Here is a 25,001-nt window from a genome sequence, read left to right as displayed (position 1 = left end):
GACACTGGAACTCCAGGACACAGTTGGTGTGCAAAGGAAGAACTAGACATGGGGCAGGAAGTGGTTCGAAAAGATTGTTTCTTTAAAATAACTTTTTTCCTGAAAATAGTTGTATCTACTTAATAAGATATCTTGGAAAATACAGGAATGTATTGAGAAAAGAGAAAAAAAAAACATTATTTTCCCTTTCTTCTCAATTCTCAGGAAAATCGTCACTAATATGTGAATGTATTTCCTTCCATTTTTTTTTCAGAGCTGTGATTCTCCAGTCTGCAATGGTTTTCGTTCCAATGTTGAAAACTTAACATAGCTTATGCTTTTCCCGAAACATGGTACATTTCCTTCAATATTTCAGTGTCCACAGAATAAGCTATCCAGTGACTTGTAATCATTCTCCTATGGCTTTGACATTGATTTCTTTTTTCAGTTTTAAACAATGCCACGGCAAACATCTTGGTGCACCCAACATTTTCTACATTTTGAATCCTTTCTTTTTATATTAATTCCCAAAGATGGAATTTCTAAGCTCAAGGGAATGGTCAATTTTATGGTCTGGATATAGGACCAAATGGCTTCATCTAAAGGGTTAGTCCTTTACCCTCCCACTGGCAGGGAAGGAGACCCCAAGCCCCCCTAGGCCATGCTGACTGCATTTTGTAGGGACCGGTGGGAATGTTGTAGGGACCAACGAGGCCAGGCACCAAAGACAGCAGGAAATGGTTTTATTTGGCAGCAGCCAGGCTCAGAGGGCACAGCTTTTGCTGTAATCAATCAATCCCCTGAACCCTGAGTTCAGGGAGTTTCAGAGTTTTATACCCAGCGTGTAAGGGGAGGGGCTCAGAAGTTCACAGTCTGCAGAAGTTCACATAAAAGCAGCTGTTTCTTTCACTGTTCTGGGCAAGTTAACCCTTCAAGGACAGCACCTGAGAAGGGGAGAGCTGCTTCTCCCCTTTCTTTCCTCCCTCTGCCAGCTGTTACCATGGAGCCCAGTTGTAACTTATCTTAAGAGGCCTTGTTTGCACATTTCTTCCAAGTACTACACTGGATACATGTTTGTGAAAAATTAGTAAGGGGTGTCCAGCACCTGGAGTGCTGGTATCTTCTCGGCCAGTGGCCAAGTAAACAGGGCGACATGAAAATAGGAAGTTTATCTACATTGAACTCTTTAGCTGACAGTCCCCAAATCAGCCATGGTGAAGAGGGCTTTTCTGTGGACAAAGGGGGTGCCACTTCAGGAAGATGCCGAGAACAGCCGGACAGAGGGGGAGCTGAGCCGCTGAGCACGGCTAGACGGGGCCTGGCTCTGTGCTCTGGGGCAGTGATGTTCTCTGTTCGTTTCTAGGAGCATCCAGTGGTTCTGGAGAGGTCCCCTTGGAAGCTGAGTGTTGTTGATGTCTGTGAAGTTGTCAGGACGATGCTCCAAGCAGGGGCTGACCAGTGACCCCACCAGGTCCTTCTGGGCCCTTTCTGGGGTAGCACCTCATCTCCCCCATTCTTGGCTCCTCAGTTTACTCCTTTGGATCTTTCCAGAAACTGTCTTCGGCAGTTCTGAAACAAAGGCCACCTAGGGACCCAGAACAAAAAGAAAGAAAGAAACAAAACAAAACACTTAGAAACCATCATTTCCCCAGGAGACTTCTGCCTGGGGTTGTCACCTTCTGCCACCACACAGGAAACCTCCCATGAGTCAGGGTTTTCCCCAAGTGACGGCCATCAGCAGGGCCGGGCCTGCAGCACCTGGGCTGCCAGCATTTCAGCACCACCCTCTGCATCCGGGTTAAAGGTCAAATCTTAAAGTGAGAACAAAATGGGCTTCAGGGAGGGCCAGTGAAGAAACAGGCCAGCAACTGGGGGTGCATGGATTTCTGGCTCCCCAGTACCTTCTCCTTCCCCCAGAATTCCAGACACTTGCCTTCCTGGGGTACTTGTAGGGGGCGGTCACCCTTTTCACATGCTCCTGGAGCTCCCGGGTTAGTGCTTCCGGGTCGTGAGAGGAGTAGGTTGGAGAAAGAACTATAAACGCCTTTACCACCTGCGTGGGGGAAACAGAAGGGGTCAAGCCTCCCAGAACCATACTTCAGCCTCGTGAACGAGCACTCGCACTTGCCAGGCGTGGGCCCGTCCAGTGAAATAGACAACGTCAACTTTCTGTCACCTTCCTCTCCAGGATCAACGGTTAGAAGCATTGGCTCTCGGGGAATGGCTTCAGAGCCCTGTTTGTTCTCAGACTAGTCCCTGTCCCTGAGTGGCACCACGAGGAACCGGCGTTGCTTCTCCTAAGATGCCAATATGTTGGAGACCATTTACTTCCAGGTTTTCCTGCCTGAGAGTGAGGCATGAGTCTGCTCGGGCAGGATTGAGAGAAATGGCTACCTTCAAGGGCAGGAGGGTCCTTCAGAGGCTGCATGTCTGAAAGTTTGCAATCTGCCAATATGGAGCTGGACGGCTTCTGGTCCAGGTCTATCCCGAGGGACGTTCTGCACCTTTTCCTGTCCAGGTTTCTCCTACAGGGTGTCTACTGCCAAGGAGGGGGAGTTTGGTTGTGTCCCAAACTCAGACACAACCAACCGTGGTTTCTGATAAGTCCACTTGGCGGTTAGTCCATGCCAGCATGAAACTCGGCCAACAATATCACTGTCCCTCCTGCTGCCAGGGTGGGAAGATCCCTGGGATTTCACGTTCTGGGAGAGCTGGCTTTGAGGAAGGGCTCTCCTCTACTGTGATAACAATGCACACTTGCTCTGTGCCAAGCTGCGTTCTAAGAACCGCACACGGGTGAGCTCGGAGCAGGCAGCCCTTGGTCACAGATCAGTTAACTCCCAGCATGCAGGACAAGGCACGGTTTTCTAGGTGTCATCTCTCCAGCCCACAGATGGGACTCACACCTCCTCCTTCCATAGTAGTGGACTCAAATGCTATGGAGGGGGGAATTGCCTGGCAAGGGGAGGCCGGCTCACATGCAGATGGCCTGGTTCAGCAGCTCTGACTTGAGGTCTTAAGTCTGCATTTTAAATAAGAGCCCCAGATGACGCAGCTGTGAACAGTCCAGGGACCACTGTGAGAACTGATGCCCCAGCCCTGGTGCTTCTAAAAAGGCAAGGTGAAGCAAAGCTTCCATAAGGTAACTGCTTTGGCAGGGAGCAGTGGCGCACGTCTCTAATCCCAGCGGCTTGGGAGGCTGAGGCAGGAGGATCGCAAGTTCAAAGCCAGCCTCAGCCATTTATCGAGGCCCTAAGCAACTCAGTGAGACCCTGTCTCTAAATAAAATACAAAATAGGGCTGGGGATATGGCTCAGTGGTCGAGTTCCCCTGGGTTCAATCCCTAGTACCCAAAAAAGAAAAAATAAAATAAAAAGAAGATAACTGCTTTGTACTGAAGCATTATTTTGGATTCAGAGTCAGTGAAAAGCACATGGGTCTGCATATAAAGCTCATCCTTCCCATTCTGTCTGTTTCTCTGGGACCCACAAAAAGCAATTCGCATGTATTCAGTGAAAACCAAGCTTATTAACGTTGGCTCATTTTTCCCTTGCTACACATACACATATTCTGTCATCCTCAAGTTGACTGTCCCTCCTGGATCACAGCTGACAGTGACCTGTCTGGTATACTTGCTGTTTGCTCCTCTATGAGGAGGAAGAAACGTTTACTGGATAGGATGGATGACACAGCCTGTCCGCGTGTCACCAAGATCTCTGGTCCCATAGTCAGCGTCCTTTGGATCCAGTTCAATGTCCACTTAAAACGATAGTGTGGCATTTTCTCTCTGCGTCCCTCTAGAAAGTCTCTGCATCTCTGAAGGCACGAGGCCGATGCTTAATCAAAAAGAGTGTGTATCTGTTGGTGGCCTTTCAGCTTTGTGTTCCTGGGCGGGGTGAGGACAGGGGGATGTCCCCGGGCAGGCCTGCTCACCTCCCCCCGGGTGGGGTCTGGGCTGCTGACCACCGCCGACTCCAGCACAGCGGGGTGCTCGGCAAGCGCGCTCTCCACCTCCACAGGTCCGATTCGGTAGCTGGAAAAGAAGAGGAGACTTCCAGATGGCTCCCCTCCCCCCGGGGAATGTCAGAGGAAGGAGGAAAGAGTAGAGGCGCTGACCTGGAAGAGTTGATCACATCATCGCTTCTTCCCATGAACCAAAAGTAGCCGTCCTCGTCCATGTGGGCACGGTCCCCTGTGATGTAGAAGTCTCCTCGTTCTGAGGCCGCCGTCTTCTCGGGATTGTCCTGAAAGACAAGGGAAGTCCATGAAGGACCTTCTGCACAGCCACCCAGGGTGTGGCTTCTTGACTGTCCAGAAGCCCCATGCAGGAAGCTGGAGAGCCCCAGCAGCAAGTCCAGCTGTCCCCAAGACCACGCTGGCCCAAACTGCCCCCCGAGCAGGTGGCTATAGGCCTGGGAATTTGATGGAAGCTTCCAGGGAAAGATCAAGGGCAGCCACCATCGCCATCTTTAGAAGGGTGCTATCCTTGCTGAGGCTGGCTTTGAACTCGCGATCCTCCTGCCTCAGCCTCCCAATCCACTGGGGCTATCATGTGCCACTGCGCCCGGCTTGGGGTTTGGGAAGAAGAATCCACAGGGGAGAGGCAAGGGCCCAGGAAGGAAAAAGAAGTCAAACTGTGATTCTCAAAATCTTAAAGAAAAAGCTACTGCTGGCAATAAAAAGACACAGATTACTAATAAATACAATAGCCTAGGTGACCGGCCAACACGTTATGCTGGGCATAAAAGGCCAGGCTTGCAAGAGTGAATGTTTTATGATTCCACATTAGATAAATTTCTTTTTTTAATGGCAGAATTATTATATAGTGACAATAAATAATTTACTAATTGCCAGCAGTCTGGGGTAGGGAGGATTAATGGCAAAGGAGCACAAGGGAATTTTGGGGTGACCATACAACGTTCCACAAGTGACTCTGGTGGTGGTGACACTGGTGTACATATTTGTCAAAAGTCACTGACCTGCATACTTAACTCGAGTGCATTTTATTTAGGTAAATTATACCCCTTTCAAAAAATACACTTTGAGGGCTGAGGATACAGTTTGGTTGGTAGAATGCTTGCCTCACATGCGCAAGGCCCTGGGTTCAAGACCCACACCACAATAAATAAGTGAGCAAATATAATCTGAGGGGGAAAAAAGCAAAAAAAAAAATCTATCAATGCCTAAAATTAATACAAACTGTAAGATATACACAGAGAAAACTTAAAACTCTGCAGAATGTTGAAGAAGATATCAACAAATGGAAATATAGAAAACATTAACAGAAATGTCAATTCTCCCTAAGTTGATTTATAGATTCAATGCAACTCCAACCAAAATGCTAACAGACATTTTCTCGGAACTTGGCAAAGGGATTCTAAAGTGTGTGGGAGGCCGAAGACTAGATAAGGTACTTTTAAAGAAGCTGAGTAAGAAGGAGAGATTGTCGACTAGGTGTGATGAACTCCACCTTTGTCTCTTTTGAACAACACTGGAGTGGATATCTGCACCCTCGGTTTCTTTCCCTAGGAAAGCAAGTCTATTCCTTATCTTAGACATAAAATGGACCTATGTGGGAGACCAACCTTGTACGTGACTGGGTCACACTCCCCGGCTGGGTGCTGAGGCGCTCAGTCACAGAAATGTGGCAGAGCTTTCCCCACCCTTCTTGGGTCCGAGGGTCGGTGTCTCGTGCATGGGTGTGTCTTGCTACAGCCCCATGGTGAAGCTAGCTCACCTGTTCCTTTGTAATATCACCCCTTGCCCTGTTTAGGATAGAATCTTCCATGGAAGTGCCTTGTGTGTGTCCCCTTCTCTTACTGTGCCCTTGGGTGTGGCCTACCCAGGTGTCAGTCAACCTGCTGACAGTGGACATCATGAAGATAGACTCAGCCCCCCGAAACCTGACCCCTTGCCTCATTTGAGTAGTTTCTCCTCAATAAAAGGGGTCAGTGCGTGCTCTGTCTCTCTTTCTGCAGACCCTTAAGGTCAGAGGAGCCGTCACAGCGACCCCAAAGAAAAAGGTATTTGTGTCTCTGGTGTGGTTATTTCGTGCAGCCCAGTTAGCCAAGTTTACCTGGAGTGACCCCTGAGCCTTTTAGTATGAGAACAGAAACCTGGCAGACCTAGGTGTAGTACGTTGACATGTGCAATTTCAGCTATTTGGTAATGGCCAACAGGACTTTGAAATGTGCATACTTATTGTGGGGGCAGTGTGCTTAGCCTGTCAACCCTGCTGAATTTCCTACATTCACAAAGCAACCCTGGAGTGTGGCGTTTTCTATTAATTTTCCCCTAGGCCATGATTCTCATAAAAAGATTTCACATTTTTCTCTTAGTTAATGACATGGAAAGAAAAGTAAGTTTTGGTGTGGGTGATGGAAAGGAAAATACCCAGAAAGTGGAGGTTCTGGTCCTGCAAATGACTTCAAAAATTACTTAAGTACTTTCTCAATGGAGTACTCACAGACCCAGAGAGATGTGTTATGTGAACTCTGTGAGTGCCACTGTATACCTAGAGGCATGGAGCAGACACTCAATAAATAAGGAATAATTTTTCCAAAAATGTTAATTCGCTGCTTACAAAAATATTAGAAGAAAGTATATTAAAAATTTAACCTTATTCCTGTTTAGCATGATTATTACATTTAGAAGTAAGTTTATTTTATTTATATTTATTTTTTAGTTGTAGTTGGACACAATACCTTTATTTTAATGTGGTGCTGAGGATTGAACCCAGGGCCTCTCACGTGCTAGGCAAGTGCTCTTCTGCTGAGCCACAACCCCAGCAGAGAAGTAAGTTTATTTTAAACAAGATGAAGCAAAAAAATAAAAAATAAAAAAAAATTCTCTTGTACTGACATAAAAACCCTAAAATACAACATTACAAAAACATATTGACTGATTTTTATCTGCTTCTTTCTGCTGAGGGACAGCTGAGTATGTGCATGAGATGGAATTTCTGTAAAGCAGTTGCTAAGGTTTGGGTGTGTGGTGTCCTCCAAGGACTCATGTGCGAGAGGAGACAAGGAGGTTCAGAGGTGAAATGATGCGCTTCTGAGAGCTTTAACCCAAGCAGTGGATTAATCCACTGCAGGCAGGTCGGGGTGGCTGGAGGAGCTAGGTCCCTGGGGACGTGCCTTTGGGGTTTACATTTTGTCCCTAGTGAGTGGACCTCTCTGTGATTCCTGCCTGCCGTGTCCTGAGCTGCTTTCTCCCACCACATTCTTCTCCATGATGTTCTGCTTCACGTTGGGCCCAGAGCCATGGAGTCGGCTGATCATGGACTGAACCTCTGAAACCACGAGCCAAAATAAACTTTTCCTTCTTTAAGATTTTTTCGTATTTTAGTCACAGTGACCAAAAAGACTGACTATTTTAGCACTTGTTCTTAACCTTGGCCACACATTTGAATCCCCTGGGAAGTTGACCCACACCATCCAAAATTCTGACTTAATTAGTCTGAGGTAGGACACAATCATCAGTAATAGCTGAATCTTCTCAGGTTTGTTTTTTTTTTCTATTTGTTTGTTTTTTTAATGCACAGTCAGGTTTGAGAGTTTCATGTTAAAGAATTGGGAGAAAAATTTATCATAAATGTTGGGAGTTGCCCGGGCATCAAAGACTAACTTCCCCATCCCCCAAGAAGAGCCGTTCAATGGTGAGCCCTGCTGGCTCACATGATCCTTACCCACCAATCAGACTAGCCCTGCTGGCTCACATGATCCTTACCCACCAATCAGACTAGCCCTGCTGGCTCACATGATCCTTACCTACCATCAGACTAGCCCTGCTGGCTCACATGATTCTTACCCACCAATCAGACTAGCCCTGCTAGTTCACATGATCCTTACCCACCAATCAGAAAGCACCCCAGCCAACTGTCAAACCGTTAAATCATTAAACTGTCATAACTGTCAAACCGCCCCCGGCTCTATAAATATGCAAATCTGTTTCTCAATAAATGGGCACCAAGCCTTGATCGGTCTTTCAATAAATATCAGCCAAAGTGGGTATAAAGAAAAGTTAGCTACTGGTTTATTTCAGAAACTGGATCTGAAATCCCAGGACCTAAAGTCTTAGCAGCAAACCACAAGGAGAACCCCCCAAACTCAGCTCTGACACAAAATTGCAGTTTCACCTTTGGTAAGTTCTTTCCCTCCCTGGAACTTGAATTTTCTCATCCTTAAAGTAATGAGGCCACCTGCATGTCACTTTCAAACACTGAGACCTCACGACCTGTGTGTACAACCTGCCTGACACTTCTCTGTGTCGCTTTCCATATCAGTAACAGGATCCCGCTGACACAGGAGCAACCTACTCCCTATGACGACCTCAGGGGTTAAACAAATATTTATAAAACGTGCTGCACAAGGCTGGGCACGCAGTCACTGCTGAGAGAGGGGCTGTCCCTGGCTCTTACCAGATAGCAGTTGAAGAAACAGAAGGGCCGGGTGGGTCTGACGCGCACCGCGATATTCCCCTCTTCTCCTGGGGGCAGGATGTGGCCCTCGTCATCCACAATCTGGTGGAGGGATCACAGGGTGGTGTCTGGGCACCTGCACAGCCAGGCCGCCCGCCCGCCAGCCCAGCCTGTGCCCAGCGGGTCCATGCATCCTGCTCCTCACCTGCCGTGACCGAGGTGGCTTACCTGCACATCGTAAGGTGGGGAGGCTTTCCCCATGGACCCCGCCTTGATGGTGGAGCCTCTCGGATTGGCACAGATTACAACCTGGAAGGAACCAGGGCCCATAAGGAGCCTCATCCTCACTCCCTTTCTCCTCCTCCTTCACTTTCTTCTCTCTCTCTCCTCTCCCTTCTCTCCCTTCCTTTCTCCTTCTGTTATGGTTTGGATAGAAGGTGTCCGCCGCCCCCCAAGCCCCTGTGCTAATGCAGGAATCTTCCGAGGTGAAATGCCTAGATGGTGAGAGCTGGAGCCTAGTCAGTCCACCCTCCTTTGCATGGACTTCTGGATGGTGGCTATAGGCAGGTGGGTCCCTGGGGGTGTGCCCCAGAAGGGCGCATCTTCCCTGTACCCTTTCTCCTTTCCTTCTCTTGCTTTCTGCCTGCTATGAAGGACGCAGCTTTCCTCCATATCGCCTGTCCACCATGATGTTCTGCCTCACCTTGGGTCCAGAGCAGTGGGTTTGGCCAACCATGGACTAAACCTTTTAAACCATGAGCCAAAATAAACTTTTCCTCCTCTAGGTTGTTCTCGTTGGGTGTTTTGATCACAGAGTTGCAAAGTTGACAACCACACCTTTCTCCTTCCTCACTCCTATCCCCTCTTCTTCCTTTCCCTTCACCTCCCCTTCCTTCCTTCTTTCTGTCTTCTTTCCAAGGGGACATTCATTTATGGAGCTCTCGAATGGGCATCTGCACATCAAGAACTTAATGTATAACTAAGCTGAAGGATTCCATTGATCTCCACATCTCTGCCCTGAAGACTATAGAAGTTGCCTCTTAGGATTTGGGGCTCTCTCCAAAATACATGTAGGCTGTTCCCATGGGGACAGACAATACCTTTGGCCAGGAGAGCTGGCTTACTGGTCATGGAGTAGTTGTGAAGTTACCTCTAAACCCAAAGGTTCTAGCTGATGGAGTTTTGTTAGCAGTGTTTCCACCCTGGGGACAGGGCAGTCCTGACAGGTATCAGAGAAAGGACAGACAGAAAGGCAGGAGGAGCTATGGAGCCAGGGATCTTGTCCACTGGACTGAGAGCTCAGATGGTGGTGAACTGGGGCGGGGACCTGGCCGCACAGCACTCACTGTTTCGGACTGCCCGTAGCCTTCGTAAAGCTCCAGGCCCGTCTGGTTCTTCCACTTCTCCCTCACGTCAGGGTTGAGGGCCTCTCCTCCAGTCAAACAGTGCCTCAGGCTGTGAAACTGGTACCTTTCTCAAGTGAGAAGACACGTGGCTGGGTCAGGACCCCCACTTCCACCTGCAACACCTGCCAGCAACGTGGCCCAGTCCACACCACCGCCCCCCGCCCCAAGCACTAGGGAGTAAACGTCCCTGTTTTAGAATCTTCCCCAGGGACCCCACCCTCTGGCTTTCCAGGCATGTTCCTCAGGGACAGATAATTTTTTTAAAAAATTCATTCTTAACTGAGTTTGGAAAAAAAACCAAAAAACAGAACCTACTAATTTGGGAATCACATGAGTGAGTTCCAGGTAAATTTGCCAAAATAATTTAGCTAGAAACAAACTGATGGATAATAAAGTGATTGAAGAATTACTGGATTGAAAAAGATAAAACAATTAAAATTGAGAAGATAAAAAGTGGCACTCCGAGAATCTCCAATGGTTCAAAAATTTCTAAAGATATTAAGTTGGAAAGCAACCTCTCAGCTCAGCAAATTTTATGAAATGTTAAAAAGAATCAGTGATTGCAAATATACTTTTAATCATTTTCCCCCCTTTGGATCAAATTGGATGGATTGAGTTACTTAGTATTACTAAGCACTAAGTACTGAGTACTTAGAGTTATCACAGTGTTTGTGGTGATTAGTACCATTCAACCAAATTCCTTTTGAACAAATACTCAGAACCTGTTTTCAGCTAAAATCATAATATGGTGCTGTCCAGTAGATGGATAAATGGAATGAATTCTTACATTTCATACTTTGAGAATCAAGTAAGATCTCCCTCTTTAAGCACTTCAGAGCCAGAGTGTGATAAGGGAAGATAAGGGGTAGGTGAAGAGAAAGACAGATTAGAACTGGTATGTTACTGAGGGGTGAGGGAATTCTCTGGTACCCCAGCAACTTGCTCTGCCTTCTAGTCGACCTGGCTTTGGATTCACCCAGGAGGACAGCCATCCAGTATTTTGTCACCTTCTCTCGAGCAGGTATCTAAAGAATGGCTGACTTGGGTCAGTCTGAGGTTGGGAGATGGAAGACCCACTATGGTAGGCTTGTTAGTCCCACCAGACCTATAGGCTCACTCCATAGGTGGTAAATAATAACTCAACAATTTCTCTGCTCTCACAGATAAAAACAGACACATTGCTGAGGGAAGAAAGCCAATGTCAAGTGTTGGAACGTCAGACTGCCTTAAATCTATTTAGTTCCATTTGGATATACATTCCTGGGGTCCAGAAAATCATCTTTGAATAGTGTCTACAAGGGATATGAATGTGTATTCTTGTGAGTGTGTGTGTGTGTGTGTGTGTGTGTGTGTATGTGTGTGTGTGAAATAAAGACAGGAGACAAATAGACATAGATAGAGGCAGAAAAAGAGAGACAGAGACAAAAAGATAGAGACACAGAAACAGAGTTGGAATGAGAGGGTGGGGTTACATATATTCACATTCTTTGGCCCTCAAAGCACCAAACTGACAGGCTGTACCTTGTCAGATCCTCCTGTACAAGCAGCCGGAAGATGGTTGGGACACAGCAAAGGGTGGTTATCGGGAACTTGGAGAGAGTCTAAACAAAAATAACAGGTGGAAGATCTTAGAGTCCTTGGGGTGAAACTTCATAGAAAAGGGATCAATGAACTGGTTCTTCATATCCTCATTATTGAAGAAAGAAGTAAGAAACTATGTGTGGTGCCCAGCCTCCAGCCTCCAAGGTAATTTCTAATCATCTCTGTCTCCTGGTATTTGTGCCCTTGTGGGCTCCCTTCCCACACAGCACTGGCACCACGATTGGTTTGTGGGACCAACAGAATTCTGTTGAGGGGACAGAGGTTACTTTTGAGATTTTAGGTTATATGAAGATGATGGCCTCTGTCTTAAATATTCTCACTGTTTCTGCCTCTCTTGGATTACTCTTTCTGGAAGAAGCAAGCCACCATGCTGTGAGGACACTCAAGCAGTCCTGTGGAGGAGTACACAAATGAGGAATGGAAGCCTCTGAGCCAAAGCCAGTGAGGAACTGAACTCTGCTGAAAATCACAAGCCAGTGTTTAAGCAGATTCTCCAGACTTGAGACAATCACAATCCTAGCTCATACTTAAAAAAAAATTATTACTGAGGCAAAATACACACAACAGAAGATTTTCTCATTTTAAGAGTACAGTTCACTGGCACTGAGTATTTCCACATTGTTGGGCAACCGTGGCCATCAACTATCTGCAGAACTCTTTTTATCTTTCCAAATGGAAACTCTGTACCCATTACACAATAACTCCCCATGACCCTCTGCCCCAATTCCTGGTAGCCACCTCCTACACTCTATGAATCTGACTACTAAGGACCTGATGGTAGTGGAATCATAGTATTTGCTCTTCTATGCCTGAATTCTTTCACTTAGCACAGTGTCCTCAAGGCTCATCCATGTTATAGCATCTCAGAATTTCTTTCTTTTTAAAGGCTGAATAATATTCATACAACATCTTCTTTACTCATTGATCCATTGAGGGACATTTGGGTTACTTCTACCTTTTAGTTACTGTTAATAATGCTGCTTAGGGGCTGGGTTGTGGCTCAGTGGCAGAGCACTTGTCTAGCATGTGTGAGGCACTGGGTTTGATCCTCAGCACCACATAAAAATAAAATAAAGGTATTGTGTCCATCTACAACTTAATATATATATATATATACATATAATATTAATAATAATGATGCTAAGAGCTTTGTGGTACCTCATTAACATCTTGGCTACAGCCTCAGGAGAGCTGCTGCTTAGTTAACCTACATCAAGATTCTTGACTTTAGAAACCATGAGAGAACAAATGTTTCTATTTTAAGCTTATAAATTTTGGGTTGATTTACTACATAGCAAAAGATAATGAGTACGCTATGTCAGGGCTGGAGGCAATGGAAGGAGAAGACACACGTGTTGGCTGATCAAGTCCTACGTAAATAATGATGCGGATGAGTTTGATTGATAATAATAACTAACGTGTAAGGCATGTACTATGTTCCTGGAATCACTTTATTCTTGTGACCACTTGATATAACTACGTTATCCCTTTCTGTGCTTCAGATGGGGAGACTGAGACTTAAGGAGTCTAGGTGAGTTTCCTAAGGCCACGCTGCTAGCTAAGAGAAGGCGTAAGATGACAGTCCAGGTCTGACCAATGGCACAGTGTGATACAGCTTGCATCCATGCAGAATGCGGGCATATGGGTCTTCTGATGTTTTAGGGAATGTCAGTTAGGATGTGGAGGACAGAAGAAAGAAGCCCTATTTCTTCGCTGGGAGGATCAATTCTCCCTCCCTATGAGAAGACCCTTGGAGGCTGGGCAGGAGTCCTCAGGTCTATAGTTGGGCAAAGACACCCAATGAGCAGTAGGGACCGCAGCATTTGGAATTGAGAAGCAGACTTTGATTTTACCCAAGATTTTGACTAATAACTAGGGTCTCAACAGGATCATAAAAAAGAAGATGGTAGAAAGAGAGAAGCAACCCAGGCAGAAAAAGATAAGATATGCAAAGGTCTAGAGAGATGCTCTTATTCATATCTAGGGCTCTAGATTGAACATAAGCAGTGACTGAAGACGGCCAGGTGGTGAGGAACCGGATTACAGGAGGTCCTGGGAGACTTCCTGGTTAACATCAGCAGGAAGGAAGCCTCGGGTCACGGGTTGGTGCGTTTTCTCCTACGACCTTGAAATCGACACCACACTCACCTTGTTTACACCAAAGACATAAAGGTCTCTTACATTTAGGATGACTTTGGCATTAACCCGAGGCAGTTCATGCACAAAAATGCAAGATCCATTAGACCAGGCAGAGAAGAGAGTCCAGGCTGCCTTCACCCAGCCAGTGTCGGTGGTGTTCCAAAAGATGTCTGATTCGGTCAAGGCCACCCACTGCCTGTCAAACACAGGGACAGTCAGCACCCCCAGCAGTGCCTCTGACTTTACAAAGGATTACATGACCCAGATCTCCTTATTGGGAGCCCTGGTCACTCAGATCTGCACAAGCCCACTATTATCTCAACAAACATTTATTGAGCGTCTTTTATCTACCTATGATCTAGGCTAATGGTACAGAGTTAAAATGACAGGTCTCTCTCTTCTCAATGTCCCTAACTCTTTGCTGATCTCATCCAATCTCTTTTTCATCAACTTTAGACATAGTGATCCAAATGCCCCCTCAACATCTCCACTTTTAACTAATTATGGAGATGCATACTTGCGCCTCTCAAGTTTCCAGTGCTGAAAATTGACTCTGGGTTTCCTCCCACGGGCAGGCTCATTCCACCATCTTCTCCATTTCATTGATTGCCACACAACTCAGCGTTATCCTTGACCCTGGTCTCTCTCACTCCCTGTTGAAACAGTCAGCAAATCTCCCTCTATCTATATTCAGAACACACTGGGAATCTTCTCTGTTCTCACCCTGTGGCTACGGCTCCCCTGGACCATCAGCACCCTTTCCTCTTAATGCACCAGCCCCTTCCTTGACCTTCCTGTCATCCTTTGCCCCTGGCATTTATCATCAACCCAACACAGTGAGTGAGCCTCTAGGAAAACAGCACAAAGGCATATTGTGTTACTCTTCTGTTCAAAATTTTCTGTGTCTTAAAAAAAAAAAAATCAAACATACAATTGCTCTGTGATTGAGCCATTCTGCTTCTGAGTGTGTCTCCCCCAAGAATTAAAAGCAAGGACTTGAACAGATATTTGCACACCTGTGTCCACAGCAACATTCATGACAACGGCTCAAGTGTGGACCAACAGATGAGTGCATCTAAAAAATGTTTCCTGTGCCCACCATGGAATGTTTTTTCAGTCTTAAAAAAGTAAGGAAGTTTTGACACCTGTTACGAAATGGATGAAACTTACCATGCTAAGTGAGAGAAGCCAAGTTTCAAAACCAAGGAGCAAATATTACATAAAGGCAAACTTACATGAAGTACCTGGAGTAGTCAAAAGCATACAGAGGGAAAGTACAAGAACAAGAGTGGGCTTCTAATTGGAGTAAGTTATACTCCATGTGTGTATGATATGTCTGAGGCCGGAGGATCATAAATTCAAGGTCAGCCTCAGCAACTTAGCGAGGCCCTAAGCAACTCAGGGAGACCCTGTCTCTAAATAAAATATAGAAAAGGGTTGGAGATGTTGCTCAGTGGTTAAGCACCCCTGGGTTCAATCCCCAGTACAAAAAATAAAAAATAAAATAAAAAAACCCCACACTCTACTGTCATGTATATCTGGGAGGTTGGGGAGATGGAAGAGGGCAGTTATTGCCTGCTAAGTGGAGGTTCTGTTTCAAAATCTATTTTAAAAATTATAGATGGTGGTGATGGTTGTAAAAAAAATGTGAGTATGTTTAACGATATTCAATGATACACTTAAAATGTTTAAAGTGCTAACTTTGGCTAGCAAAAAGGATTTTGAATGTTTTCATTATAAATAAATGATAAGCATTCGAGGATGTGGATAGGTTTACCATGACTTGAACATTCCACAACATATTTTTGTGTATGGAAATGTCACATGGTACATAGGTACGATTTTATGTATTGGCTAAAATTATTTTTTTAATAATGGTAAATTTTATATTATGCATATTTTGCCACACTTTAAAAAAAACCCTCCAATGTATTTTCACATTACTCAGAATAAAGTCCAAACACCCTAGGACCCTACCTGATTTGCACTATCATTGCTTCTTTTCCTTTTCTCTTTCTCTTTCTCTCTCTCTTTCTTTCTCCTTCCTTCTTTCTTTCTTTCTTTCTGAACCTCAAAGTGCTTCACCACTGAGGCACATCCCAGCCCTTTTAAAAAATATATTTTATTTAGACACAGGGTCTCGTTGAGTTGCTAAGGGCCTCACTAATCTGCTGAGGCTGGCTTTGAACTCACGGTCCTCCTGCCTCAGCCTCCAGAGTTGCTGGGATTACAGGCCTGGGCCACCGCACCCCTCTTTTCTCATTGCCTTCTGTCCTCAGTTCCTGCCGCTCTCCCCTTCACACACCCCTGCTCACTCACCCACCCTCTGCTCTTGCACCCCTAGACAAGCCGTGCCCAGTACCTTCCACTGGCCACAAAGCCCAGCCCGTAGCTGCTCTGGGAGTGCTCAACCATCTTGGGGTTCCCGGTAGTTCCGCTGGTGAAGTAGATGGCCAGGGCATCTCGACTCTTGGTCTGCACACACGTGTGCTCTGCAGATGCCTCTCTGGAAAATGTAAAAACGTGGGGGGTGAAACTCCCAAGAGTGGACACAGGGAACAGTGACCATATTTTTTACCATTTCAATAAATACATGTGAGGTGCTGCTTCAAGAGAGTGGCAGCTTGGGCTATCTACAGCCACCTCCTCTCATGATGACCCTTTTGCAGACAAGGAAACTGGGGCCCGACATGATTAAGTGACTCACTCAAAGAGCCCCCTGTTCTTGGAGCATGGAGTGAGAAGTTGCCATATCCATGTGCCTCATTCAGCACTTTTAGGCATGACCCCATCCCCACCTCAATTCCTAAGGACTTAGAACTACTTCTAAAGGTTTCCCCAAACTTGGGGGTTGGAGATTTGGTTAATTCCCAAGGTTTTGTGATTTGGAGAATCAGCTAATTTGTGGTTCCTGGTTCTCAACCCTGTCTGCACCTTGGAATCCCCAGGTAAGTTTTTAAAATAAATACCATTACCTGGGCCCCACCTTGGACAGATGAAATCAGAATCTCAATGTTTTTTAAGCTCCTCAGGAAATTCTACTAACAACTACAATTGAGAACCCCTGGTCTGGGCCAAGCTGGCAATATATCAAAATCACGTGGCTGATTTAAAAAAAAATACAGATCCCATGAGCTCTGGCTCATATATGTCTGATTAAATATGTCAGCTAAGGGACCATTGGATCCATATTTTAAACAGAACCCAGGGAAATCTGGTCTGATGAACATTTGTGACTTGATAGTTCCAGTCTCTGAGGGCCCCCTTTTGGATGCTGGCCTCTAATCTGGAGAGAGATTTCCACCAAGTCCTTGCTTCAGGGGAGATGTGACTATGGCTCCATCCCAACACTTATTTAACAATTTTTTAGCATCTTAGGTCGGTCACTTCACTTTTGCAAATCTTTCTTCCTCACCTGTAAAATTGTGTGACATTTCAACCCACAAGGTATCTTTCAAGGACTAAACAAGATTATTCATTACTGCGTTCTGAGCACCCAACACAAAGCTTGTCACAAAATAGATTTTCATTAAACCTTTCCCTACACAAAGGAATGGAGGTGACTGCTTACCTAGTACAGTGCCTAGCATACACTAAGCACACGATACATGCACTTATTTTATTATCGGCCACCTGCTGTATACCGAATGCATTGCATAGGTCAGCTCCTCCACACTGATAGCTCCAATAACTACTGTCAACAGTGTAGAAAAGACAAGGCATAGGAAAGCTAGTGACACATTCATTACTGAGTGAGTGAGTGACCTGGAACATTCAGATGGTCCCAAGGATTCTATCTCAGACCATCTGGCTTCCAGGTGAATGTCGCTCTCTGAGTCATTTTGTGTGCAGTCGGCAGTGCCTTCTGTGGTCTAAAGGGGAAATGCCTTGACTTGTTTGTCAATGTCATTGTCCAAGGGGGCCTCGACTCACCGCAGGAGTTCCCTGAAGTTCATCCAGCCTGGGCGACCGCTGTCCGACACCAGGAGCTTGACCCGGAGGGAGGGGCAGTCAGCACTGATGGCGTCCACCTGCGGAGCCAGGGCGTCACTGGTGATAATGGACTTGGCCCTGGATGTCTGCAGCCGGTACTTGAGGTCCTTCTCCGTCAGCTGGGAGACGCCAGGAATCATGACAACACCTGGCATCACGCACAGAGAGAGGACGTTGGCTCAACATCAGGGAAGACCCCCGCGTGCGGGAACCAGAGATGGCCACAGGAAGGAGAGGACTGGGGCGCCCGAGCTGGAAGAGGGGCCAGTAACGAGGATAAAGAAATCCAGAAATGCTCCTGGAGCTTTGGCTTGTGAGAGGAGCTTGATGGATCTTACTTAATTCTCATAACCTTGGGAAGTGCATGCTATTTGATACCTATTTTGTAAATTAAAAAAAAAAAACAACCTAAGTTTTAGAACTGTATGCCTTAAATAAATTAAACAACTTGCCCAAGAGCACCTAGCTAATAGGTTGTAAAGCTGGAGTTCAAAGCCAAGCAGCCGTAAATCTTAGAGTCCACAGTCTTGATTGCATTGTTTTGCCTGAGAGAGCACCGAGCTCGGGGTTTTCTGTGCTTTTAAATGAAATACCTCAATGCAGCCTTCTGTTGGGCGTGGGTTACTTGCTGGTGTAAGGGAGGGACGAGGTGGGGGATCCTGGACCCCTCATATGGCTTCAACCAAAGTTGATTCCATCCTCTCCCAAGGGGAAGAGGAGAGGAAGCAGAAACCAGGCGCCAATTTTAACCAGGCTCAGAATGTCCATGGTCAGCATTTCCTGGGGCCCACCACTCTGATTTCACAAACGAGAGGAAACGGATCCTAAAAGATCCGTCCCCGGGCCGCATCCAGTTATTGAGGGCAGCACGAGAGCCCCACCAGGGTCCTTGCCCTTCGCGGGGTTTAGAGCCCAGCCTGACCACTTGGAGCTGACCGGTGGGATTCCTCAGTCCACCTCCCCGTTTTAGTTTTTTCCAGTAGCCAGTCTGCCCCACCTAGGGTTTTGTTGGTGGTGCTTTGGGGAAGATGGGTGACAAAAGAGTATAAGGAGAAAATGGGTGTAACCTGCACAGGACATCAGCTTGGGTGTCTTCTAAAGAGTTGGAGAGGATGTCAGACTTGATGTGTTAACATGGTGTGTGGTTTCCTTTTTCTTTTTAACAATTTGCCATTTATTTACTTGGTGCTGGGGCTCGAATCCAGAGCCTGGCACGTGCTAAGCATACCTTCTACACCACACTGTACCCATGGGCTATGCCCATTTATATTTGCTTGCCTTTTTTTTCCATATTTTTTATTGGTTCATTATAATTGTACATAATCTTGGGATTTGTTGTGGTTTAGGGTTATTTTATTTGGACTCAAAATAGAAGGATGACTATATACAGTTGGAGGAACAGGAAATTTAGGTGACAACAACAACAAAAAAATAATAACAACCCAAAGGGAAATTTCGATCATGCCAACCACTTGACCCCATGACTGGCACATAGCAATTGCTCAAGAAAAGCACAGGGGCTTCTTACACTTTGGCCCATATGAAAGGACCGGCTTTTATGTATTGCTTGGGGTCTTGCCCTTGGCTGCAGTCAAGATGGTGATGGTTGGGCAGACAGAATGCCACACGGCACTCAGGATGCCGTGGGCCTCTGGCGGATAGTGTCAGCCCTAACTGGAACCCCAGCCCTGCCCACTGACCTGTCCGCATGCAAGCCACACTGGCCAGCCACCACTCTGGAAGTCGTGGGAGCACCAGCATCATTCTGTCCCCGTGCTGCAAGCCACACGCGTTCGCCAGGATGTTGGCTGCCTTCCTGGACCGATATCCCAGCTCCTCAAAGCTCCATTTGACCTCCGTTCCTTTACCATCCACCCACCAGAATGCAGGATTCGGGGGCCGGTGCCCAGCCTAGACGGTGGTGCAGGAAGAAGAAAAAGTAGAAGTGCTTCATTGAGAATTTTTTTTAATTCATTTTACTTTTTACTATAGTTAAGCATTCAATATATTTATAAGGCTCAGAAATCAAGGTGATACAGAAAGACACTTATGGAGAAGGTTTGTTCCCTTCCTCGGGCCTCTCTACCCTGTTCCCCACTCCACCTCCCTTTCACTAATAAAACCAGTTTTATTGGTTTCTTCCATATTTTTCTAGTGTTTCTTTAGGCAATCATTAGTATATTTTTCCCCAAACCATTTTTTTTTGTACTGGGAATTGAACCCAAGGGTGCTTAACCCCTGAGCCACATCCCCAATGCTTTTTAACATTTAAAAAAAAAAAAATTTAGAGACAGGGTCTCGCTGAGTTGCTTAGGGCCTCACTAAATGGCTGAGGTTGGCTTTGAACTCGCGATTCTTGGGCCTCAGTCTCTGGAGCCGCTGGGAGCCACACCATCTTCTTAATGCAAAAGATAGCATTATAGTTCACACTGTCCTATATATTCCTCTTTTTGAAATTGAAATATTGTTCATCTCCCACTAAAATCATCAAAGTTCACAATTCTTCGGCTTTTAGTATATTCTGCAAGGTCGCAGAACCATCAACACTATCTAATCTCAAAATATTTTCATTATCCTAAATAGAAACAGTGTACAAATTAGCAACTCTACCTTAGCCTTCACCTCTTGTTTGCTCAATAACCTCAAGGTCAGCCCGAGGTGAGAGCTTATGGTTTTTTTAGGTCTTTCTTGAGCATGTGCAAAGTCCTGGGAGCGTACAGAGTTACTTGGGATGTCGCTTCTGAGATTCCCAGGAACATATTGGAGATTTTCAAAGCTCCTAGGGATATGTCATTCCCTACCTGCTCATTTTTGGCTTTTGGTTTGTCTGTTGTTTGCCCCGACTGGAATCCACCCCATCATGTAACCACAAAGTTAAAACACTTGCCTGTACTTGTTTTTGACCAATGGACTCCAGGGAAAAGTCTTTTCTGATTGGTTGAGGACTGAGTCAGGTCAAATACAAATAACCTTGAAAATGAGGTTTTCCAAAAGAACCACCCAGACTGTTCGGTAATGATAATTCTTTGGGAATGAATTTTGGCAAAGGTCCCAGCTCCATTCTGCTTCCTCTCTGGCCTCCAGGAGGCCTGGGAATGAGGATATGGTTTGACAAGGTGACCATGTCACTGTCAAGTGGGGGTTTGGACTCAGGAGTGGGGAAAAGGCCACATGGCTTGCCATTCTTGCCGATTTGGCCAGTCCTTGGATGCAGACTCCCTGGTTGCTGTAGTATCTGGTTGGTTTCTGGAGTCTGAGGAAGTTGATTCCCACAATTTCTCTGACTCTTGTTGCATTTATGAAGCAGAGAGTTTTTGGAAGGTCCTTATTCCCCCATTTTGCTGACTTAATCCTGCTTGTTTGTTTTTTGGATCATCAGAAGGTCTCTAAGGACATCTCCTGCCCCCCAGCATGACAAAAAGAGCTGAGACTTTGTAGGCAGAAATGGAGCCTCAGGGCTGAGATTTTCACATTGATTCCTGATTCGATTCTCACAGGAACTGTGAGTGCCATGAGGGGTGACTCCCATTTTACAGGTGAGAAAACTGAGACCCAGAAAGCTTAGGCAGCGTGTCCAAGGTCACACTTCCAGTGAGCCACGTCCACCTGACTGCAAAGCCAGCCTTTAATCTTGTCCCCTCATTCACCTCCCTGAGCTTCACCGTATTCACCAGCAGTACTTACTGTATCTGCTCCCGCTGGTGTGGACCTCATTGATTCTTTAAACAAGGTTATCTTCAAATGAACACTGATACGTTTCTTTGGCATAAGAATTTCTATTCCTTTATCCATGGAATGTTTTATTTTAACATCAATACAATACAGAAAGGAAGCGTAGGCAGAGAGACGCAGGAGGAAATCAGGGTTATCTCACTCAGTTCTGTGTATCTGCTAGGGTCTGTGAAGAGTGTTGGCCCTGAACTCCACTTTCTCTTTATTTAGAAGGGAGTGGATGAGAGTGAGAGAAACATTGAAGACAGAAGAGCCACAAGGCAAAACTTCCTCTTTCCCTTGATGACAGTTATTGGAAGGGAATCAAGAGAGGGCATAACTGTCTCCTGGTATGATTTGGACTCAGAAATATGACACACCTCTCCAGGATTATGCAAGGCTATTTATAGCTGGCAATACTTCATCATAATTTTTCCCTAAGGCTTAAAAGCTAACAATTTAAATTTTAGGATCTGCAAAGTTCCAAAGTCAAAATTTCCAAATCAACCCGATAGTCTCAAGTCTCATTGGGGTGGTGGGGGCAGCCTCAGATACCCTCGAGGGGCCCCAGGGCAGGATGGGATTCACCTTCTCCAGCTGACTCCACACATCCAGCACGTCATGGGCAAAGTTGAAGTACTCGGGCACCGGCTGCCTCCCCAGACTGATGGCTTCCCATGTGCCCACGATCTTCTGAGGGGCAGGGAGAGGTGACAGGTGCCCGTGAGATCCACAGAATCCCCGGGAGCTCTTGAGCGCCTGGAGGACCCTGCATCTCAGCCACAGCCTCATGTCGTCTGTTGCCTCTTGCCTGTCACCAAAGAGAGGAGAGAGGCCATCATCTGAATCCTGGGTTGGGGGCTTGGGAGAACCCTGCGGCCAGCCCTGAGGGTGACTGCGGTTCATACTGGACATAGTGTTGGAATCCAGGCTGGGTTCAGTTAGGTGGCATCGGTCATTTTCCTTCTCTGAATCTGAGGCCACCCCTCCCTCCTCTCTCACCTCTCATTATTGTGGGTCTTTGTGGGCCTGAGGCCCTTAACTCCAAGGCCACTTCTCCCTCTCATGTCCTTTATTTTGTTGTTGTATTAAATATAAATCTTAAGATACATTGTTAACTGACACATAGTAATTCAACACATTGGTGGGGTACAGTGTGACGTTTCGATAAGTGGATACAATGGGTAGTGATGAGATTAGGGTGACTGGCATAGTCATCACCTAGATAGTCATCATTCCCTTGTGTTGGAGCATTCGCATTCCTCTCTGTTAATCATTCCCTCTATTACCCTTTGACCAATCCTGAATTGGCCTGGCCCAGCCAAAGAAAGCTCCCTGGCAGCAGAAACAGGTGACATTTATCAGAGTGTCTTCTTAAACCAGGTATATGGGAAATATTATCATTTCCATATGGAATCAGTGTGAAAGCAAATGATTAAAGAGGTAAGGTGACGGTGTGAATCTGGATTATTCCCCAGAGGCCAGTGCGGCAATGTTCAAAGGTGGAGCTTTGGGGAGTGATGGATCATGAGGGCTCTGCCATCAGTGGGGGATTCAGAGCTGAATGGATTATCGGGAGGTGGTGGAGATCGCAGGAGATGGCACCTGGTTGAAGGAAGACGGTCCCTGGGGTCATGCCCAAGCAGGGTATATCTTGTATATCCCCAAGGCCCTTTCTCTCTTTCTCCCCCGCCCCCCTTCACTTCCTGGTGGCCATGAACTGAGCAGCTTTGCCCCCCTGCCATAATGCTCCGCCTTACCCTGGGCCCAGATACTATGGAGCCAGCCAACCATGAACCCAAACCTCGGAAACCATGAGCCCAAATAAGTTTTTCCTCCTTAAAGTTGTTTTCCTCAGTTATTCTGTCTCAGCAGTGAAAATCTAATGAACACAGGTATTTTGCCTTTTCTTGTACTAAATCCCTGAAATGCAATATGCATTTCCCCCCTAGCAAGCACACCCCAATTTGGACAGGCCACACTTTGAGTACCCAAGAGTCACAGGTGGGCAGTGACACGGTACTGCGCAGGGCTGTTTTGGTGTCCTGCTACTGAAAGGATGGTCTCTGGACCAGCTCCACCGTCTGGGCACTTGTGAAACTGCAGAGCCTCAGTCTCCACCCCACACCTGTGGAACTAGAATCCGCAGGTCAGCTGGATCCCCAGATGTATTGAGTGCTCATCAAAGTTCTAGAAGCTGTGGCCTAGGGGCTGTGTCCCCTGTTTCAGTTCTCCCTGCCAAGTTCCTCTTGGTAATAATAACCGAATATGGCAATAACAACAATTACAATACTTCACAACAACCAGGAAATCCAACCGCACTACCATGCATTGAAGGCTCACTGTGTTCCAAGCACATTGAAAATGCTTTATAAATATTATTTCATTAAAACACTATGATACCTCTGTGATGTAAATATCATTTTCTCCATTTTACAGATAAAGAAAAAGAGGCACATAAAGAAAATAAAGAAAAGGCAGAAGCAACTTTTCACCTCACCTCTCAGCCTCCCGGCCTCCCAGCCTCCCAGCCTCCCAGGCTCAGCTGTGGCCACTAATTCTGGGCCTGAGACCCTGGAGATTCTCACCCTTCCCCTCCTAATGGCTCCTAAATTCTGTCCCAAGCCTGTGTCTTGGCTTTGTACCCCTGGATTTCCTAGATTTAATTTTTTTTTTTTTTGTACCAGAGATTGAACCCCAGGGTGCTTAACCACCGAGCCACATCTCCGGCCCTTTTTAATATTTTGTTTAGAGACAGGGTCTCCATGAGTTGTTTTAGGGCCTCACTAAGCTGCTGAGGCTGGCTCTGGACTCAGCCGCTTCCTGGAGCTGCCGGAAGACGTGCCCCACGGCTCCCGGCTGGATTTCTTATTCCTTCACAGCTGATGATCAGAGCCCCCGGCCTCCCTCTGCGGTTTCCCAAGGCCGTTCCGTGGAGGTTTCTCGCCCAGTTACCTTGTTCTTGGACCCGGAAAGGCAGCAGGCGTCTGGGTTCTGCTCTGCTAAAGGGTAGACCTGAGAGCCCTTAGCAATTCCTTTTTCAAGCAAGTTGTTGACTCAAACTCTCGCAGGGAACTTTGGCCCCAGAGGGAGCCAAGAGAGGGCAGGTCCCGGAGTCAGCTGCTCAGGACACTGGGTCCCTGCCAGGCGGCACTCCAAGTTCCCTCCAGCGTGGACGCCTGCCTACTGTTGAATGTTCCCTGAGGACTTAGTTTGCCAACTAATCCAAAAGGACAAGGAGGACATTGTTCTGTTGAAACAGAAAGGACACAGTAGTGGGCATGACAGGGGCCAGGCCTCGCCCACTTTCTGCTCATGACCCTCCTGTCCACGGGGGGGAGTCACCCAGGGGTGGCCCCGGATTAGCAGGGGTTGCATGTGAACACACAGTGGCCGCCGGGGTCACGTGGGGCATCTCTGAGGTGTTGTAATTGTTCTCAATCTGGGTGACACAGCAACACAGCTCTATACATTCACTAAAAAATAATGACGGTGACAGTACCGACTGTACTACACCAAGTAAGACGGTAAAGAGCCACCCACAGGCCACCTCATCCCACGTCACTTCCTGCCATCCTTCCCCATCTGTCTTCTTGCTCTTTCTGTTCCAGCCACCCTGGCCCTGCTGTCCCCTGAGGATCTGGCTTAGGGCTGGAACACCTTCTCTGAGGACAGCAGCAGCCACTGTGGCCCTGACTTGTCGGGTTTCCCAGGACCTGTTGCCGGGAACTCCTGCCAGCCCTGGGTGC

The 25,001-nt window shown here is 46.6% G+C and overlaps 2 protein-coding genes across 2 annotated transcripts in view; one reads left to right on the top strand and one right to left on the bottom strand.

Annotated features, from left to right (window-relative positions):
* Positions 1 to 25,001, top strand: part of Gprc5b (G protein-coupled receptor class C group 5 member B) — a 462,197-nt gene that overhangs the window by 3,518 nt on the left and 433,678 nt on the right. The gene's annotated exons all lie outside the window — the stretch shown is intronic.
* Acsm5 (acyl-CoA synthetase medium chain family member 5) lies at positions 706 to 24,342 on the bottom strand. The gene is made up of 14 exons (XM_076840780.2): positions 24,208 to 24,342; positions 21,841 to 22,063; positions 19,242 to 19,452; positions 17,482 to 17,689; positions 15,911 to 16,054; positions 13,591 to 13,744; positions 11,329 to 11,408; positions 9,748 to 9,871; positions 8,630 to 8,710; positions 8,402 to 8,503; positions 4,096 to 4,223; positions 3,913 to 4,012; positions 1,913 to 2,032; positions 706 to 1,564 (listed from the first exon to the last, which is right to left on the bottom strand). Exons 2-14 carry the CDS (start codon positions 22,042 to 22,044, stop codon positions 1,481 to 1,483), a joined length of 1,740 nt encoding a protein of 579 aa, XP_076696895.1. The 5' UTR covers positions 22,045 to 22,063; positions 24,208 to 24,342; the 3' UTR covers positions 706 to 1,480.

The sequence above is a fragment of the Callospermophilus lateralis genome, chromosome 19 (genome assembly GCF_048772815.1).
Source record: "Callospermophilus lateralis isolate mCalLat2 chromosome 19, mCalLat2.hap1, whole genome shotgun sequence".
In the NCBI taxonomy this organism is placed as follows: domain Eukaryota; kingdom Metazoa; phylum Chordata; class Mammalia; order Rodentia; family Sciuridae; genus Callospermophilus; species Callospermophilus lateralis.
The sequence above is the reverse complement of the archived record's forward strand: the minus strand, read 5'-3'. Positions and strand labels throughout refer to the sequence as shown.

What these genes read in the sequence shown, in the direction of transcription:
- Acsm5 (XM_076840780.2), bottom strand. Translation starts at nt 22,044, where the DNA reads ATGAGGCTGTGGCTGAGATGCAGGGTCCTCCAGGCGCTCAAGAGCTCC. An exon ending in TGTGGAGTCAGCTGGAGAAG is followed by an intron (nt 19,453 to 21,840) that starts GTGAATCCCATC and finishes ACCACCGTCTAG; the next exon opens with GCTGGGCACCGGCCCCCGAA. An exon ending in GCTACGGGCAGTCCGAAACA is followed by an intron (nt 8,711 to 9,747) that starts GTGAGTGCTGTG and finishes GGTTCCTTCCAG; the next exon opens with GTTGTAATCTGTGCCAATCC.